The 19058-nt window shown below is 41.1% G+C and overlaps 1 protein-coding gene across 1 annotated transcript in view; it reads right to left on the reverse strand.

Annotated features, from left to right (window-relative positions):
- LOC145391089 (receptor-type guanylate cyclase Gyc76C-like) overlaps positions 1–19058 on the reverse strand; it is a 152266-nt gene that overhangs the window by 18697 nt on the left and 114511 nt on the right. The window contains exons 11-13 of the mRNA XM_080265812.1: positions 16945–17116; positions 15649–15797; positions 14788–15051 (exon numbers count right to left, since the gene is read on the reverse strand). Coding sequence (XP_080121938.1) covers positions 14788–15051; positions 15649–15797; positions 16945–17116 — 585 coding nt within the window. The remainder of the gene's footprint in view (positions 1–14787; positions 15052–15648; positions 15798–16944; positions 17117–19058) is intronic.

Raw genomic sequence — 19058 nt, forward strand, 5'->3', positions numbered from 1 at the left:
ATAAGTGGTGTCATAGTCAAGCAGATGGGATTTAAAATGATGCTGATTCTACCATGACTTCCTGGGAATGAATGAATCTGTTGTTACGATTCTTCAGTGTTTCACTTAAAATTTAAAAATATATATACAGTACCAGTATTTGTGAAGACTCAATTATAATACAGCAATATTGTTTTCAGGGAATGAGCAATCCTAAAGCTAAACTACATTACAGCTAAAATCTACATCCTACCATGCCAACTGCTATGGAATACTAAAGTCAGCACTGCTAAGAAATAAAACAGTACATGAAGCTAATCCGTTTTATTCGCAGAGGAGTCTGGGTACACAAAATAAAATGCTAGGTATGGCAGAGCTCCATTTATCCATATGAAACTGATCTTAAGGAGTTTTCCATTAACTGATACTGAAACACTGACCTTCTGGGTGTTTCCTGAAATATTTGAAAATTCTACTGTGACTTTTATGAAGCAAATTTACACAATGATAAAAATAAAGAACTATACACTGAAAAACAGTATGAGAATTAGTACTATGTCAAACTTTAACATACAGAGCAAATCTTCATGTACAAACAAAAAACACAGGCACAGTATCTCATTATATGCCCCTCTTTGTAAGAATCACATTTCTAGTCGAGTTCTGAGATATCGCAATGCCTTTCCTTCATGATTTATTTTGCACATTACACCTCCACCACTTCAATCCCAGGACATCAATTAGATTTTATTCTTAGCATTTCCAGAGAATCTTACAGTGCTTGGGAAAGACAATTCAAACCGGAGTAGTCTTAAGTAATCCTGAACTTGAATAAAATTGTCTGGTACGAGCATGAGTTTAAAAAAATAAATAAATAAAAAAGGTCAATGTGGGGAAAGAGCTTAACAATCCCCTTGAAATTACTGATGCAAACTGTATCAATATTAAAAAGATTAATACAATCCTCGTAAAGTTGCTGGTGCAAACTGTATCAATATCAAAAAGATTTTTATAATCCTCTTGAAGTTACTGATGCATACTGTATCAATATTAAAAAGACTTATACAATCCTCTTTAAGTTACTGATGCAGAACTGTAGCAATATTAAAAAGTTTTACATAACATGGAAGTGAAAAGAAAGGTGGTAAATCAAAGATAAATTGCTTAGGAAGAGACCCTACAAATTCTCTTACGACAACCAGAATATGGTCGTAAGGCCTTCTGTTACAAAGGCCCTATAAAGTAACATATAATTTCCATTAAAGTTCCATTATTTCCATACAAATAAATACATTACTTTTAAGTTATCTACAATGTACAGCATCACATGTATAGAAAAGTATCTATCGTCACTTCAGTTTAAGATATTTGTTCTTTATTCTTTCATGTTTTCTTTTATTACCCCCCTTACTTACAGACGAGTTACAGTGCACTGCTTGATTTCTAAATACAGTAAATGACAGGTGGGCAAAGAGTCATGTGGATAATCAGAGTTCTACCATCTAGATGTAAACATTATGATATCTGGCACAAACTTAACTAGCTAAGTTGTACTAGGGTAATAGATTAGGGCAACTAGGGCCAACTTGTAGCATACAGGGCCACTCCACTCAGCCATATTGCTTATAGATCCACCCAATCCACCAAGGTATGTCTTGCACGTTTGATTGTGCTATGTGGAAATTATATAACTTGTGGCCAAAGGACAATTAAGGAGATATGACTGTACTATTATGCTATGTCTACTATCTGACAGTACAATATTCTTATGCTGCTCCATCAGGACCATAGGGGTTAAGGGCAAGACTTCTCAGTACAGATACTTAAGGCAATAATAATCATTTGCCCAATGATGTGGCATTACTTAGAAAGGGTATGGCTTGTGGCCAACAGTTACACTAAGGCACAAAAACTTGAGTGATGATAATGATGATGATGCAGTTTTTATGCTAAGCACTACCCTCTTGGTGAAAGCATGTTGTTGCCTATATTTAGAGGATTTAAGCTGAGATGTAAAGCACTTTGAGACCTGATTCCCATCATTATATCAAAGAATGATCCTTAGGTGGGATCAAATGTTCAATCCTTCAACTGATAATGAGCATTCTAACTCAATAAATCACAGCAGCTATGGTGGCTGCAATTCTCTGCCACATTTTTCTATTTCACGTAAATAATGATCATGCTCTTAATGTTATTACTGGCAGAACACACTCCTATGGCAGAACAAGTGGACCCAGAATCAAGATGGCTACCATGACCACCTTCCACCACAACAGGATACCAATACTACGAAGGGCTACAAGTGCATCAACTAAAGGTACAACTATACGACTGATATTTCCTCCAATCTACGGTAGTCAAAGCCTTCCTCCGGCTCCTGTAGGAGAGATTCACCAATGGAGGGTACGTGAGAGGGGGGTAGAGGTATTGGAAACAGTGTAACAACAAAATATCCATCATGTGGACTATATGGGACATTTTTTTTTTTTTTTTTTTTTTACAAGACTTGTTAAACAGTAAGATACACTGCCAACAATTTCAAAAGGATAATATGCCAAGAATTTCAAAAGATTAAGATACTTGGGCAACAACATAAGAACAAGACAGTTAGGTGGAGAGCTGGACAGGCACATGAGGAAATTAAGGAGCATCGTGGTGTTGATAAGGATGTGCTGGAAAGCGTTTGAAGATGTACCTTAAGATGTTTGGCTATATGGAGTGAATGGAGAATGAGAGCCTGACTTGGAGAGTGTATGATAGTGTGGTGGAAAGAGAGAGGGGAAGAGTTAGATCATGACATGATGGGAGAAATGGGATTATGGGGACCAGAGATGAGGTGGAGGCATGGATGGAAAGATGTATGAGTGAGAATGGCGAGAGATGTGTGAGAGGTAATGGTGTCAGATGGTGGGAGGGCTGCTTGATGGTCATGGAGAGGGTATCACGGAGGATATTTGTTCATGGTCACCCCCTCTGGGATTAAGGCATTTGGTATGACAGGCAATATGCAGAAAAATGTCCACTGATGCAGATGATGTCATGGGGAAGAGGGAAAGACATGTAAGGGTGTGATGCTTCTGAGGAGTGAGTGGCGAGTCAGAAACTGACTAGAAAGTAATCTAACCTCTTCAACCCCAAGATTAATTTTCATTTTATTTTTGCTGCCTTCAATTATAGCTTAGGAAAGATCCCTCACAGCTGAACAGCCTTAATAAAGGTTGTATTTAAAGCCTTCATTAAAAAAACAAAGCTGAATAAAACTGTTTCATGGCTGCAAGAATAAATCAAAATATACAACATCCAGGAAGCAAGGGTTAATGAGATGATTCAAAGGAAAGAGTGGCAGACTGCATGAAGGTAATTTAAGTTGATTTAGTAAAGCAGGCAGAGAATGAGAGACTGACTAGAGAAAAGGAGCTGAAAGACTGACTGCTGAAAGGGCAATAAGAGACTGCCAAGAGAGACCCGTGAGAAATTGACGAGAGAAATTCAGTGAGTGAGAAATTGACGACAGAAATTCAGTAGGTGAGTGAGGCTAAGAGAAAAATGTCATGAATGAGTGGTGAGTGAGACTAACTAGAGCGGGTTATATTGTTGGTGGCCAGCAATCTAATTCCAGACTGCAGGAAACTTACAGATGGACCTCAGCTTCTCTCTCTCACACCATATTTGGCAGGTTTCTTCAAAGGTGTGTCAGTTATTAACAACAGTTTTATCTATTTCAATTAAACTGAGGACATTTATGGAATCATTTATCCTGACTTTTGCATCTGGAGTCACAAGACACCCTGGGATGAAAGGATCCACTGTGGTGTGGGAGAGAGACATTTTCAAACTATGATTACAAGTGCCGTACCTACTTCCCTATATGATAATCCAGAAGAAAATCTTTTAAAAATCTAGCCAACTGAGAAGAGATACAGGGTGGAACGATGCCTTAGAAGTGTACATATAGTAACTATTATAACAGTAACAGAAATTATTAAAATTATAAGTAGTGTACAGTACTGTACTGTATCTGTGGGTGTGTGACACTAGAATGCTGGGGTGTGCAAAGACAAAAGTCATGTCGTAGTTTTGTCCGAAGATTAAGTGAAACATGTGAAACAGTAGGAGAGCTCTACTACAGTTACATAATCATGGTTGGCTAGCCTGACTTCCTCAAGCCTTATATCCGTTGGTGATGGAATGATGGTATACATTAACCACGGAAATTCCGAAGCCTTAGCACTGATTTGCGAAATCTGCTAAGTCCGAGGGAGGAAATGTAAACCATACAGTCAGACAATGAAAGCCTGACCATTACATCTTACAACTTATTCTCATCACAAAACATCAGGTAGGCTTAGTATATACCGTACGTTGGTAGGGAGAGGGAAAGCCACATGCATCCAACTAGTAGGGAGTTGAGAAAGGGCATGATCTACCTACTTTTTAGGGGGAGAATCCCTAACAGATAGTGCAAACATTCTGTGTATGCAGAACAGAAAGGCAAATTAGGCTACTGCTGGAGAAAGGCACAATGGAAAACGGTTATCGTTCAGGTAGCCCTTTTGTTACCACACCATTACAGACCTTGTGCACACCACAAGGGCAAAGCACCATACCATCTGAAACCCGTTTCTTTCTACCAGGCTCCCTCAAACACAACCCTATGACTGCACAAAGTCGCTTTGCTCATTTCAGACTTTCACCCTTACTGCACTAATTATAAATGGGCAAAGCAACTTTGTGCGGTCATAGGGTAGTGTTTGAGGAAGCAGATGGTGAAAAAAAACATTTTTCAGTTGGTATGGCGCTTTACTCTTTGTGGTGTGCAGGACCTCATACAGTATATATATATATATATATATATATATATATATACAGTATTGTATATACTGGATACACACACACACACACACACACACACACATCTCTCTCAAGTAAAACCAGCAGAACAGTGTGGTCATCTCTGGACCAAAGTGAGGTAGGTTTTCCGCAGCTGATCTGTGATTAGGCACCTTGACCTGCGACGTAACCAGGGTACCACACGCCGGGACAAGAAGTGTCTTTTCAGTAGCTCAGTGTGATGCATAGCCTGCATTATTTTTATACATTTTATAAGAATACTATATAGTACTTTTCATAATGTGGTGTGTGTTTGGGTGTCCTGGGATGACATAATGGCCATTATCTGAGACACTTTCACATGCCAAATGATAAAATCACCAGACTAAAGTGGATGCATTTGTGTGGAAGGAGGGGACACTCTTCCCACAGCCGTGTCTGAAAGGCATTTCACCAAGAAAGAAGAAATAGTATGTAAGAGATTCGCAAAGTGATCTGCTATGGACACCACCAGCAAAACAAGGTGCACAGAGACTGAATATTTTAAGTGAAATGTAATTGACTAAATTAATATTATTAGTGGATTAACATTCAATTATGAACATCAAATGTTCACGTAACATATCAGTAGCATTGCCTTGTTTCTGGACAAAGCATTATCACCAAGAAACCGTAGAGTGTTTGTGATAGGCTTAATAAATGACTGTGAAACCAGAAATTTCAAATATAATTCTAAAGCATTATCATTGCACCATGACTATATTTTCATGTGCAATAAAGCTCTTTATATAATTTCAAGGTGAAATGGTGTCAGATTCATTGTAATATGCGTGAACCATTATTTAAAAAAAAAAAAAAAGTGGTTAATGGAACAAAATATAATTGCTACTGACCTACATTTATGACAATAATTCTTGTGACATTAAACATACAGAATGAAAATAATGTATAAGCAGCTGAGAGGAGGGAGATGAGAAGGAAAGAAGAGATCAGAAGGATGGAAGCAGTGGAAGCCATGAATAAAGTAAAAATGGGGAAAGCCCCAGGAATTGATGGAGTGTGTGGTGAAATACTGAAGCACGGCAGAATACGTGGCTGTAGAATGGATAAGGAAGATGTGCAGGTTGGCCTGGGAAGAAGGTAGACTCCTCGAGGATTGGAAGTCCAGTATAATTATTCCCCTATATAAAGGAAAAGGGGAAAAAGAACTGTGCGGTAATCATAGAGGAATTTGTCTTCACCGTGTAACAGGAAAAGTATATGGTAGGATACTTGTTGACAGACTTAGGGAAAAAACAGTGGAAGTACAGTAGTTGGAGAAGAACAGGGAGGTTATAGGAAGGGAAGAGGTGTAGATCAGAAATTCATCCTAACAAGTTTAGAGGAAAAGTTTCTAAAGAAGGGAAAGAAGCTGTATGCACCCTTCATGGTTTTGGTGAAACCATATGACAGTGTGGATAGACAAGGAATGTGGAAAATATTGAAGATGTATGGAGTAACTCGGAAGCTGTTGCACGCCGTGAAGAGTATGTATGAGGGTGCTAAGGCTGCAGTGCATGTGGATGGTGAACTGAAAGAATTTTTGTATCTGAATGTTGGACTGAAACAGGGATGTGCCATGCCTCCATGACTGTTCAATCTGTATATGGATGGAGTTACAAGGGATACAAGATAAAGCAGTGGATGCTGGAACGGCCCTAATGACGGAGGGCAACTTTTGGAAACTTCCTGTTCTATTGTCTGCCGATGATCTGGTACTGTTACGTGAAGACAAACGGGAACTGCAAGGCTTGATGAATGAGTCTAGGAGTGTAAGAAACAGAATTTAAAGATGAATGTAAGGAACAGTGAAGTTGTGGTCTTCGTGAGAAATGAAGTCACTGAATGCACAGTAAGGCTGGATTGTGAGGAAATAGAATGTGTAAGTGCATTTACGTACTTGGCTAGTGTGATGAGTAAGAATGGAAGATTAGAGTATGCAGTGCTTGAAAGGGTACAACAGGGATGAAAGGCTGCTGGTTCTTTGAAAGCAGTGATAAGAAACAGGGAAGTGAGCATGGAAGTAAAAAAGGTCACTGTATGACAGTATTGTGATATCAACTTTAATGTATGGAAACAAAGCTTGGACCTTGTTGGAAGGAAAAAATTCAAGATTGAGAACAATGGAAACGGTGTAATTTGAGAGGAGTATGTGGAGTTACATGATGAGACAGACTGGAAAAAGAGGAAGTGAAGAAGCATTGTGGTGTGGATGTGTGCGTGGTAGAAAACATTAGGAGAAATACACTGAGGTGGTCTGGTCACATGGAGAGGATGAAAAGTGTACAGTATGTCTCGTAGCTGTAGCCGATGCATTTCCAAAAATGTTAGTTTACAGAGGTGAAAGAGGAGAAAATTTTCAAACCTGTCTTGTCACAGACAGCAGGAGAAAGATATCTGAGTCTGGGGTTTGATTGCAGTTTTATTCTCAATGGAGTTATCTTGCCAACCAGTACTATGGTGAAGGCGGTTTATGCTAGCTAATGCCATGCCCTCTACTCCTGCCATTCCCACCAAGCCTCTCCTGTTTCCTATCACGTCCCAATCCCTTCTGACCTGTCTCTCCAATTTCCCCTATATATAACTGGTTGGGTCATGAGTGTAGGCATGTGTATGTGTGTGGTGTTCTTCCATTAGGTGTGTGGTGTGAGTTTTCCATGACGTCATACTGTGCTGAGTGGGAAATTTCCTAGTTACGATTTCCACTGCTGTTTCCTCCAGCTCTCTTGAATTTAGGCGTGACTTTCCTCAAACCTCTATATTACATATTAAAGGCATATATGTCATTAACTATTTTGTAGTGTGTTATGATATCTTAGTGTCCTGACATATGTGAGTACAGTGGAGGGGGAAGAGAGGGAGAGACTGAGAATGAGATGGAGGGATGGAGTAGTGAGGTATATGAGAGAGGGAGGTGTGAGTTGGAGGAAGGCAGTGTCATGGCAGGGGACAGGATGACATGGAGGTGATTTTGTCTGTGGCCACCCTGTACAGGAGTAAGACATCTGGCTATAGACAGACAGAATGATAGAATTCTTGTAATCACTTTAAATTAATACATACCCTTGAAAATGCAAATAGAGAAAATTGAAATGGAAAGAGAGAGAGAGAGAGAGAGAGAGAGAGAGAGAGAGCAATTTCTAGGTGACATGACAGAATGGAAAGTGAGTCGTATTCTGGGGGTGGTGTAAGCTGCACATGAGAACACGTCTCTACACTGTGCAAGTGTCCGTATGACACAAAGCTGAGGGCACTAAAACTTGATTCTTTCAGCAGACGTTTTCACCAGATTTCATGACACGACTTTTGTCTTTGTATGTGCAAGAAAATTTAGATCTGTCTGTTGCAGCCACACTATAATTTTTATTTATCATCCAGAAAAGTGATAGGCATTAAACAGAAAAGAGTAGGTTGTTTAAGCATAGACAGCCTTAACTCTAACTACATGTGAGTCTACAGGGAGTCTACAAATCAACACACCACCACAAATGAACAACAAGACTTACCTACATGGCCTCTCTATTACCAAGCTAAAGAAATACTATAGAAATTCTACTCACTGTGCCACACCTCTATGTCTGCAAAGTCATCTGTCCTTTCCACAGAAAATACACATATATGGAGAGTGCAGGGGGGAGTGAGAGGACTGAACATCAAAAACCAAAATTAAAAAATAATGGGAGAGAGAGAGAGAGAGAGAGAGAGAGAGAGAGAGAGAGAGAGACCCACACTTAATGTAGGAGAGAAGTTAAATTAAGGACCACTACAAGAAAATAAGATATCACAGGGGAAAAGGGGGAGGGGGAATGCAAGTGGGAAAGGGAATTAAAAAACATGGAACAGAAGAATGATGAGAAAAAAAAAAAGGGACAATTAAAGAACACAGAGGAAGTCAAATGTAAAACACTGAGAGAAATGGTTACAAGTGATTCATTAATTAGTCAGGTACTGTGGTGGTAGCTGTGGTATTGGGTGGGTGAGGACATACTAACATATATGTGAGTGTGGTGAAAAAAGAAGTAGAAGTGGTGGTGGTAGTAGTGCCTTGTTGTAGTGGTGGTGGTAGTACCTTAGCAGTACAGTAGTTGTAGTAGTGATGGTGGTAAAAGCAATAACAATGGCAGTGGTGGTAACAGAAGTATTGGTGGTAGTAATGACTACTTTACTAGCAACTGCTGTTGTAGTAGTAATGGTGGTGGTGGTGGTGGTAGCAGTAGTAGTAGTAGTAGTAGTAGTAGTAGTAGTGGTGGTGATGGTGGTGGTGGTAGCAGTAGTGGTAGGTGGTAGCTGTAGTAACAGTAGTAGCAATAGTAGTAGTAACAGCAGTTGATGTAGTTGTAGCAGTGATTGCACGGGTTATTAAATACAATATATAATACAGTATATTGTAGTAGTATGGTTGCAAAGGGATGCATCATAAACACAGTATACACAGCAAAGAGAAAGGCAGATGAAAGGAGATAATTCATTCCAAATTCTGTCATATCAGGAACTGTGAACAGAGAGATCAAACAAGGCAAGGGGAAAAAATACAGTAAAATAAAACTCGCTTTAACTCCTTCAACCTGCAGACGTCATTTGCATCTTAGGCCACATCGATACCAGATGCGTGCTGGTGTGGGCAGTTGCGGGCAGGAGTTGTGCATCATTGTAACCCATGTGAATTCCCCCCTGCACCCACCTATGTCCAGCAGAGTCAGATGGGTTACAGTGATGCCAAATCCACATACAGACCTGCCCACGCCAGCAAGCATTTGGTGTGGATGCAGCCTTAGTATTGCAGTTACCAGCTTTAATCAGCTTATAAGAGGACTCATGTAGTGAACGTGTTAATGAAGGCTGTATGCAACCATTTTGGCAAGTATATTCTCTCCTAAGCTGAATAAAACCGCCTGGTAGTAACAAGAATAGGACAAAATAGATATCCCTGGATGGAACGAGCTGACCTCTTGCAACCAGGTGACGTTAGTTTTACCTTATTCTTGCTGCTGCCAGATGATTTCATTCAACATTATGAAAACCCCTTGTAGTGGAGGAGATTACTAAGGGTATCAATAATCCCTCCAGTTCAGTCTATCCGAAGCTGAATAAAATCATCAAGAGGTGGCAAGAATAAAATGAACTGACATCCCCAACTCAATGGTTTAATCCTCAACAACACACTACATCACAGCAAACTTTCACCAACCACATGTGTGAGCTTTCCATCCTTATATAGTACCGGTATATTTAATCCCTCTGCTATGATAAAAATGTTTAAACTATGTTTTTTTTTTTTTCTCTCCAGGCAATTTTGTTTAGTATGGGAGAGATTTTTCAAACTAGAAGGGGGTCAGAGATAGCCATTATGAACCTCTTTACTGCTATGGGACTTGATGCTGGTGAGGGATACCTTCAAGTGGTGGCACTGATATACAGTAACCTGCTAGATCCACTTACTTGTTATGCAAACATCCCTCAACTCTTTCCCTATCCCCTGAAAGGAGGATGGTTAACTGCAGAGAAGGACAACATCAGTCTGCAGTCCACAGGGATTGCATTCAGATGAAGCTGGGGCTACAACTACTACTACCACCACTACTACTATTACTACTAAGGAATTCTCCTACACTCAATAAAAAATTGCTTAGCAGCATGAATACATTATATATTGCCACATGCAAAATTCTGTCCTGTTTCATTTTGTTCTAACAAATACCAGGCTATTGTTTCACCTGGAGACCCCTAAGTAGTTACAGGGCTTATGAAGGCTATATCTAACTCCTTATGCCTGGAGAATTCCATCTGAGCTGAATAAAATAAGCTGAAGATTCCAATATAAAACGATGTTGTCAAAGAAGAGGTTAAAAATTATTATCACACTAATGCATCATCCCTTTTTTCACATGGTGTGGAGAGATCCAGAGCACAGCTTTTTGTCTTTTGGGATATGAGTCAGAGGAGTGGGAAGTCACAATACTACAATTTTCCTTTGGTGTCATAGGACCTACAACACTGTTTGCAGCACAAATGATGGATGAAGGAGTACCCACATCTCTAAACAGCCACATCAAAACCATTTTGACAATTATACTTATCCCCAGAGATCTTCATTAATATGTACTCATCACTGGTGGTGAAAAGTATATCAGACTGTCAACCTTCTTTGGTGGTGAAATGTATATTAGACTCTCAACCTTGAGCGTCCAGACTGACTCTATCAGATACGTTTACGTGAAGCTACAGAATGTGGTGAATGTTTTTGGAGTATCAGATATAGCCAGGGTTCCAGGGGCTTGAATGATTAGTGAATGGAAGCGTGGCCCATTGGATTGGGCAAACTTGGGCCGTCTGGACGTTGCTACTTCTCACCCTGCGAGAGGGTGGACATGGAGGTCTGGATGATGAATGATGATGATGAATATAATAAAAACTCTTACAGTGACTAAAAGAGCTGGGAGTGGGTTTCTGCAAACCTCACCCCCATGACTCAACATCTGTACTGTAGGCAGCCTCATTCCTCCTACAACGAGAGGAGTGAGTGTCTTGAAATCTCTCTCTCTTTTGGCTCAGAATCTGTGCTGCAAGCAGCCTTACAACTCCTACAGCATGGGAAATGGAGAGATGGTACCTTGGGCTTTCGTCTTCCTTAACCCTTTCACACGCGATGACTCAAACCTGGTCAAAACGATGTTTGTCTGAAGAGGAACCTACGACGCACTATGATGCACTTGTCAAGTGTTGGTCTGAAGGGATGTTGATTAGGCAATTCTGGACAAAAATATTCACCAAAAATTATGTTTTAGCATGAAATGCATCAATATTTGTTGCATCATAGGGGAGGGTGTCTATTTCCAGGCCAACACTCTCAAATAGTCAGCATTCTCTCAGTTTTCGGTTCGAGGGGGAGGGGATGCACAATTTTTGGTGATTTATTCGAAAACTATTGGTTGTATCAGAATTCCAACAACACCACGCGAAAGCTCATGAAAGTCTGCATCTAGACATATGCTTAGCTCTTGCATTATGTGGGCAAAATTTTGGCTAGAGTGTAGGGCAGTTATTTTCACTGCTGAACAACAGTATTCTCACCTCACTTCAGTACTTTCACAGTACTGTTACTCATCAATTTTGTGTGTTTTTATTAGCTTACAGTATAGTATAAACATCAGGGAAGATGATGGTATACAATCTATACCACTATGACCAATTTCTGGGGCAAATAAAATACACGGGAATGTTTTCCTTTGTCCACAAGTCCAGCCTGCCCTCGTGGCATTTTCTCTGATCATGTCACACACACACAGAAAACTTACGATGCGCGAGGGGGTTAAACTGTATCCAAAGAGACGAAGTAGCTGTGAACTGTACCATTCCATCCAATGTGATTGTGGGAACTTGTGTTAGGATGAATGAGGTGAAACTGATTCTATACTGAGAATTCTGATACTTTTTATCAACATAAAATTATCACTTAAAAATTATTATGTTCACAAATGCAATGTATGAAGAACTGTTTCTGCCAAAAATTATGTGATGACAAGGAAAAATATTAGTAAGTGTTGCTAGGGAAAAAGGTACAAGTATTCCTCACTTACAAGTTTCAGCCAAAGCTATTTCATTACACTGCCAACTAATGATTTAGCTACTATCAAAGCTCACAAGTTTAAATTCAGTGATGTTCTATTGCTTACAATAACTTAAGTATGTGTCACAAGCATTATAATTTGCCTGGACACATCACACATTAAGTGAGGAGTGCTGGTGTGGTGTATTGTTGGCTGTATTCCTGTGGCTTTGGGATGCTCCATGGACATTTTTCCTTACTACTACATTTTGCACATTTCACCACATTTTCTCTTATATTCTTAATTTTTCACTCTACATTTCTTCTTTTGGAGACCTCCTCATGAAGTAGTAAAGGCTACTGACAACATCACGTAGCTATTAGAAATGGTGACAGCAGGTATCATCCCAGGCTGAGAGCGCTGAGGTGTGAGTGTATTGTTTCAGTATTATGCCTTGCCAGACATGAGAATTTAACACCTAGGTTGTCGCTGTCTCATCAATCCTTTAAAACAAACACCATACTGTATGCTTTTGTTCACACATTTGCCATGTATGGAGACTGAAGTGTCTGGAGTCTTTCGAAAAAGAGCAGATGAGAAAAAGGTCTTTATGTTTGGTGATATATTATGACTGGACACATGCAATGTATCCTTCCATCTGCTCTCTCAGTCTACAATTACCTGTATTCCTGTCCCCACATTTTCTAATTCCTGGGTGATGCTAGTGGCTTTCTGTCTATTCTGAGGCTGCCTTCAAAAGGACTGTGAGGTAAAAAAAATGGTTTCATGGGTTTTATAAATTTTTCCCATCTATATACGTCATACTACATGCCATACATGAGGAGCCACAGGCTAGAATAAAGTGGCAACGAAAAGGTGCTACAAAGCCTCCTAAGCCCACCAGGATACATAACCAAGGGTCTGAAGATAAAATGTCTGAATGATACTGGACACAGTCAAGAGGCCACAGGGAGATTAAACAACAACTTTGTCAGCAGACATAACCAAAGTTGAAATGAAAGGAAACAAAAACTTGAGAAGGACACCACTGTGGCTGACAGGGCACAGGCCAGGCTACAGCAGGCAGGGAAGGACAACGAAGAGCAAGGCAGGGCAAGGCAGAATGAGGCTGAGTAGGACACGGTAGGGCAGAGCAGGATGGGGCAACGTAAGAAAAGGGTCGGGTACAGTAGAGAAAAGCAGAGTTGAGCAGGGCAAGACAAGGTGGGGTAGGGTAGGGTAGGACAGGGAAGAATAAGACAATACAGGGCAGGGCAAGCCATGGCAGAGAAAACAGAGGAGGATGGGGCAGGGAAGAGCAGTGCAGAGTAGGACAGGGAAGGTCAGTTTGGGTATGGTAGGGTAAGGTAGGGCAAGGCATGGCATGTCAGGGCTGGGCTGGGTTGGGTTGGAAAGGGGAAGGTAGAGCAGGGAGGGGGTAACAGATGAGAGGGGAAGGTAGAACAGGGATGGGGAGGAGAGAGTTGAGCAGGGCAGAGCAACAGAGGGTACGATACAGTAGGGGAGGGTTGGGGAGGGTGAAGGTAGGAAGTGCAGGGTAGGGTGAGGCAGGGGCAGGGAACAGCAGGGTGAGACAAGGAAGGAGAATAAGGCAAGGACAAAAGAAGGGGTTGGGGAGGACAGTAAGACACAGACAACCACAGGGGCACAGGCAAAGACATGGGTGGGGCAGAGTAAACGAAGAGGAAGGGGCACGGGCACGGGCATAGGAAGGACAGACTAAAGGCAGGGGCAGGAGTATACAAATGAGGCAAACATGGAGAAAGGTATGGGGTATGAGCAGACAGGGGCACTGGGGCAGGGACAGAATAAGGCATGAGGCAGGGGCAGTGTAAAGAATGAAGCAGGATCACAGGCATAGGGTAGGGGCAGGGCACAGTAAGACATGGGGCAGGGGCATAATAAGGCATGGGTCAAGGGCATATTATGGCATGGGTAAGGGGCATAAAGAGGCATGGGTCAGGGGCACAATAAGGCATGGGTCAGGGGCACAATAAGACATGGGTCAGGGGCATAATAAGGCATGGGTCAGGGGCACAATAAGGCATGGGTCAGGGGCATAATAAGGCATTGGTCAGGGGCATAATAAGGCATGGGTCAGGGGTATAATAAGGCATGGGGCAGAGGCAGAGTCTGGCACGGGCAGGGGCATAATAAGGCATGAGTCAGGGGTATAACAAGGCATGGGGCAGGGGCAGAGGCATCATAAGACTTGGAGCAGGGTAAGACTGGACAATAATAAGGCACAGGGCATGGGCATCATAAGGCTGGGATGAGGGTGAGGCATGGGCATGGTGCGACGTCTGCAATACTTACGTACCCTGCTGGTAAGAGAAGAAGAGGTAGAGTATAATCCGCCCTCACATACCCGACTCCCGCCGCCCACGTGGTTACTCATCGTCAGGTCCATCTGGTTGATGCGCCACTGCAGGCCCACTATTTCCTGCTCGTATTTCCAGTTGCGGTACAGGTACGTCGATACAAACATGCACAGGATCAGTAAGACCCCCAGGGCAATGGCCAGGGTCTTTTTGTACTCATGGCCGCTCTGGGGACACCGGGAGTTGTCAAAGCCACACTCAGGTTCGTCAAGAAATCGTATACGAATGGCCGTCGCCGAGAGGGAGGAGTTCTGTTGCAGGGTGAGAGGGTTTGGCATAAATCCAAAGTGTTACAGGAGATGTGAGAGACACGGAGAGTTCTGCTGAGAGGTGTAAGGGTGAGGCCTAAATGTAGGGTACCACAGGATATGAGTGGGACAGGGAGAGGTATGGGGTGAGAGGGTTAAAGGAAATGTGTGAGACACGGAGAGTTCTGTTGACAGGTGTGAGGGTGAGCCCTAAATGTAGGGTGCCACAGGATATGAGTGAGACAAGGAGAGGTGAGGGGTGAGAGGGTTACAGGAAATGTGTGGGATAGGGAGAGTTCTGTTGAGGGGTGTGAGGGTAAGGCCTATTTGTAGGGTGCCACAGGCTATGAGTGAGACAGGGAGAGGTGAAGGGTGAGAAAGTGAGGAATAATTGTTGGGTGTCACAAAAAATGTGCGAGGCGGTGAGGAGTTCTGCTGACGGTATGAGAGTGAAACATAAATACAGGGTGTCCCAAGAAATGTATAAGAGACTTCAGGTTATTCTTGGTCTAATTTTCAGTAATAAATGCTATATCAACATGGATCCAATTATCATCATCACCACCATCATTTTTCCTCTTTTACCCAGCAATGACTCACCTCCCTGTAGTAGTCGCTAATCTTGTGCAAACACTTGGTACAATTAATGGTATCTTCTGTTCCATTGGGGCAGTTGGAGAAGTAATACACACTGTAGTTCCCCTCACTTGATGCATTTGTGTTCATTGTCATGCTGAAGCCAAGGATGCCTGTGGGGAAGAAAGTGGTGGGAGCATTTATTTACTGACAAGAAATGCTGATCGGATTTTTACTTCACTGTCATTTTCATTATCATTATCATTATCCTCACCACCACCACCACCATTATCACTGTCACCATCATCCTCATCTTCAACATCATTCTCATCATCACTGTTGCCCTTAATAATCATCATTACCATCACCCTCCATATCATCACCATCAGCATTCTTCTTTGCTATCCTTATCTCACATTAGTAGTTCAGTTACTCCTCTAGGAGCTGCCTAGCATTGGCCAACCGGCCTACCGTTGTTATCCTCTCTTCTTATGTTCTTATCGTGACACTAATAAATTTCTCCCATTGCTATTTATAAACCTGGCTTGTCAATGTCCCTCTAAATAAAGACCCAAATGTATGTAATATGCATGGCATTTTTTAGAAAACACCCCCGATTTATAAGAAACTACTGTAATGCTTAACTGCAAAAATCTACGGGACAAACTAATAGCCTTTCTATCACAAAATGTTTGCAAATAGCACTGCCTTTGTTTCCATACTCCCACAATGACCAATTCTGAAAAAAAAAAAAAAAAAAAAGTCAATTTCCAACAAATCTGCACCACTGCATTGTGCATGCTCACTTTTTTTTTTTTTTTTTTTTTTTTTAAACACTCCCCAGACCCCAAGCTAATGGAAAATGAATTGGGTCGATACATATTACCGTTCTTGTGAAAGAAACAAACAAATGAAGACAGACACTCAGGCACAACTTGACTTTATTATTCAGAGGGATGTAATGCATTTTAGTCTACGACCTTATTTTTAATGTCACTTCCATCCCCCGCCAACAAGACGCAAGCAAAGCTGTGACACGTGAAGGTGTGTGACATATAGGAAGGCTGCTGGGCCTCAGGGAATGGAGTGTTAAAGGTTATCTATTGTACAATATAAAATAAGAGACAGGCAGAGAAACCTCCACTTTAACAGGTCTTATTCCAGTGGCGGTTCTTGCTCTGACCACCATCTCTGGCTATCTCATCCACAGCGACATTCTCTGATACATCAATAATACCCAGGAGAGACAGAAAGTACGAAAGAGAGAGATAAAATGAAAAGAGAGCTAAAAAAAAAAAAGGGGGGGGGGGATCAACTCACTGTTATAGGTCATGTTCCTGAGGTGGTCCTTGATCCGAGCCCCATCTCTGGCTATCTCCTCCACAGTGACATTCTCTGAGTTGTTGATGGCTGCCTGGTAAAGGTCCCTCACCGCATTGGCATATATCATCACCGAGTCGAATATGTAGGCGGTGGGCAGGTTGGGTATGTGCTGGGTGGGTGCCAAGAGAGCGAGTTAGTGGAGGGGGTGGCAGTGTATCATGATTTAACCCAATGAATCTGTCTGATGTCTTTTTTAAAATTTATTCTTGTGGATGTCATGTGATTTCCTTCAGTTTAGGAAGACCTCTGGTAGTGAAGGGGTTTGTTATGGCTGTATCTAACCTCTTCTGTTCAAAAATCTTTTCTAAGCTGATTAAAATCAGGAGACAGCAAGAATATAATGAAAAAGACATCTCCAAGCTCAGTGGGTTAAGGTGAAGGGCCAGGGAAGCTTTCAAGACGTAAATTTTGAAAAAAACATAATTGAAGTAAACTCTGGCAAAAATTCAAGAAGCATATTATTAGAAATGGTAAAATTTAAAGAAACTTTTGAAGAAAAAAATGTCAACAAAAGGGAATTTGAAGAACTGATGATAGGGGTTTTGAAGAGGATTTTTGCAGATAAATTTTGATAAAGGACAGAGACATTTGAAGAGATGATAGTTATAGTCTGCATGTTTTCACCTGACAGAACTGGACCACTCTTACAACCCGAATACTAAGTTGTGGCTGTGTGAATTTTGATCTCTGGTTATGAGGTAGGAATGAGTCTCCTTCGTCACTAGCCAAAACTGACCCTCCAATCAGACAAAACAAAACCTGGCCATCTATTGAGCTGGAAGGAGTTACAATACTCCTGTCAGGTTAAAACAAATGCACTGTATTGATAAAACGGTGAAGTGGCGATGGTTGTGGGTACATTATAGAACTCGGATTATCCAAACAGAACATATCGAAAAGCTTTATGCAAAATGAAGTTCTGCATAATGTTCATGGGCATATTTTTAACCATTTCACCAGATGGCAACCACAGGCAACTAGGTGTTATAAAAATGTGGTACCAAGAACCCTCTCATGCACATGACAACATTTCATCTAATACCGGACAGTCTCATTTTGCTGACAGCAAATTAAAGGAGTCCGAAAAGTGTTAGTTGACTGGACAATCAAACATTATGAATAATTATAAACCTGGATCATGTTTGGATAGTCAGATTTCTATCAGGGAATTTTTTAGTCAAATTTCAGGTGGCCTACAAGACTTTACAACATCTTTTAATACTGAAATAGTTTGCCTCAATAACATACTAGAGGATACAAACATGTTAAATGCAGAATAAATCACTAAGGAGGATGTGTTAAGAAGCCTCCTAAGCCACCCAGAACATGGTGCTATGATTTACGTTGATAGGGAACTGAAAGAGGACGTAAATTTCTAGGCACCATGAAAGCACTTGCAACAAACTGAGGATGCAATTCATGACTACCAGAGGAAATAACAGATGTTAGCAATTATGATGATAGGGAATGAAAATTTTTTAATTATAAAAACTGAAAATATACTGTACATATTCATAATGACAGAAAATGGGGAAGAGTTGGTGCACCTTGTTTCAAAATACATTACACACAAAAGGGAAGGAAGATTAATATTCTGAAAATTATATGAAAATATGTACTGTAATGACATGGAAAAGTGAATAATAGGGTTAAATTTTGGCTAATTATGCATTACTATACAGTATATGATGGAAGGAATATAAACACTGGAAAAAAACAGAACAGCAATTATGCTTTGCTATTATTGGCTCTACAAGGGATTCAGCATCTAAAAATGACTTCCTCACACACAAGACAGAAGGACAGACAGAAGGGATAATATGCAAATAGATAACACGGGACAGTGTTGTTGTTATGACCTCAGGCTCATTTGGACATGAACTAAGTGGACTGTAAGTTAATATAGCCCTTCTGCAGTCCACCATCCTCCTTTTGGGGGATACAGAGAGTGTACAGGGACTCTTAAATAACTGGGCAGCAGAGCCGCCTGGTTATACTGGTGCCACCATGTGATGGCTTCCCTCTTTAGCATGCAAAATGATAATGAAGGG

The sequence above is a fragment of the Coenobita brevimanus genome, chromosome 1, assembly GCF_032717465.1.
Source record: "Coenobita brevimanus isolate Jiangsu-jjx chromosome 1, ASM3271746v2, whole genome shotgun sequence".
Classification (NCBI taxonomy): Eukaryota; Metazoa; Arthropoda; class Malacostraca; order Decapoda; family Coenobitidae; genus Coenobita; species Coenobita brevimanus.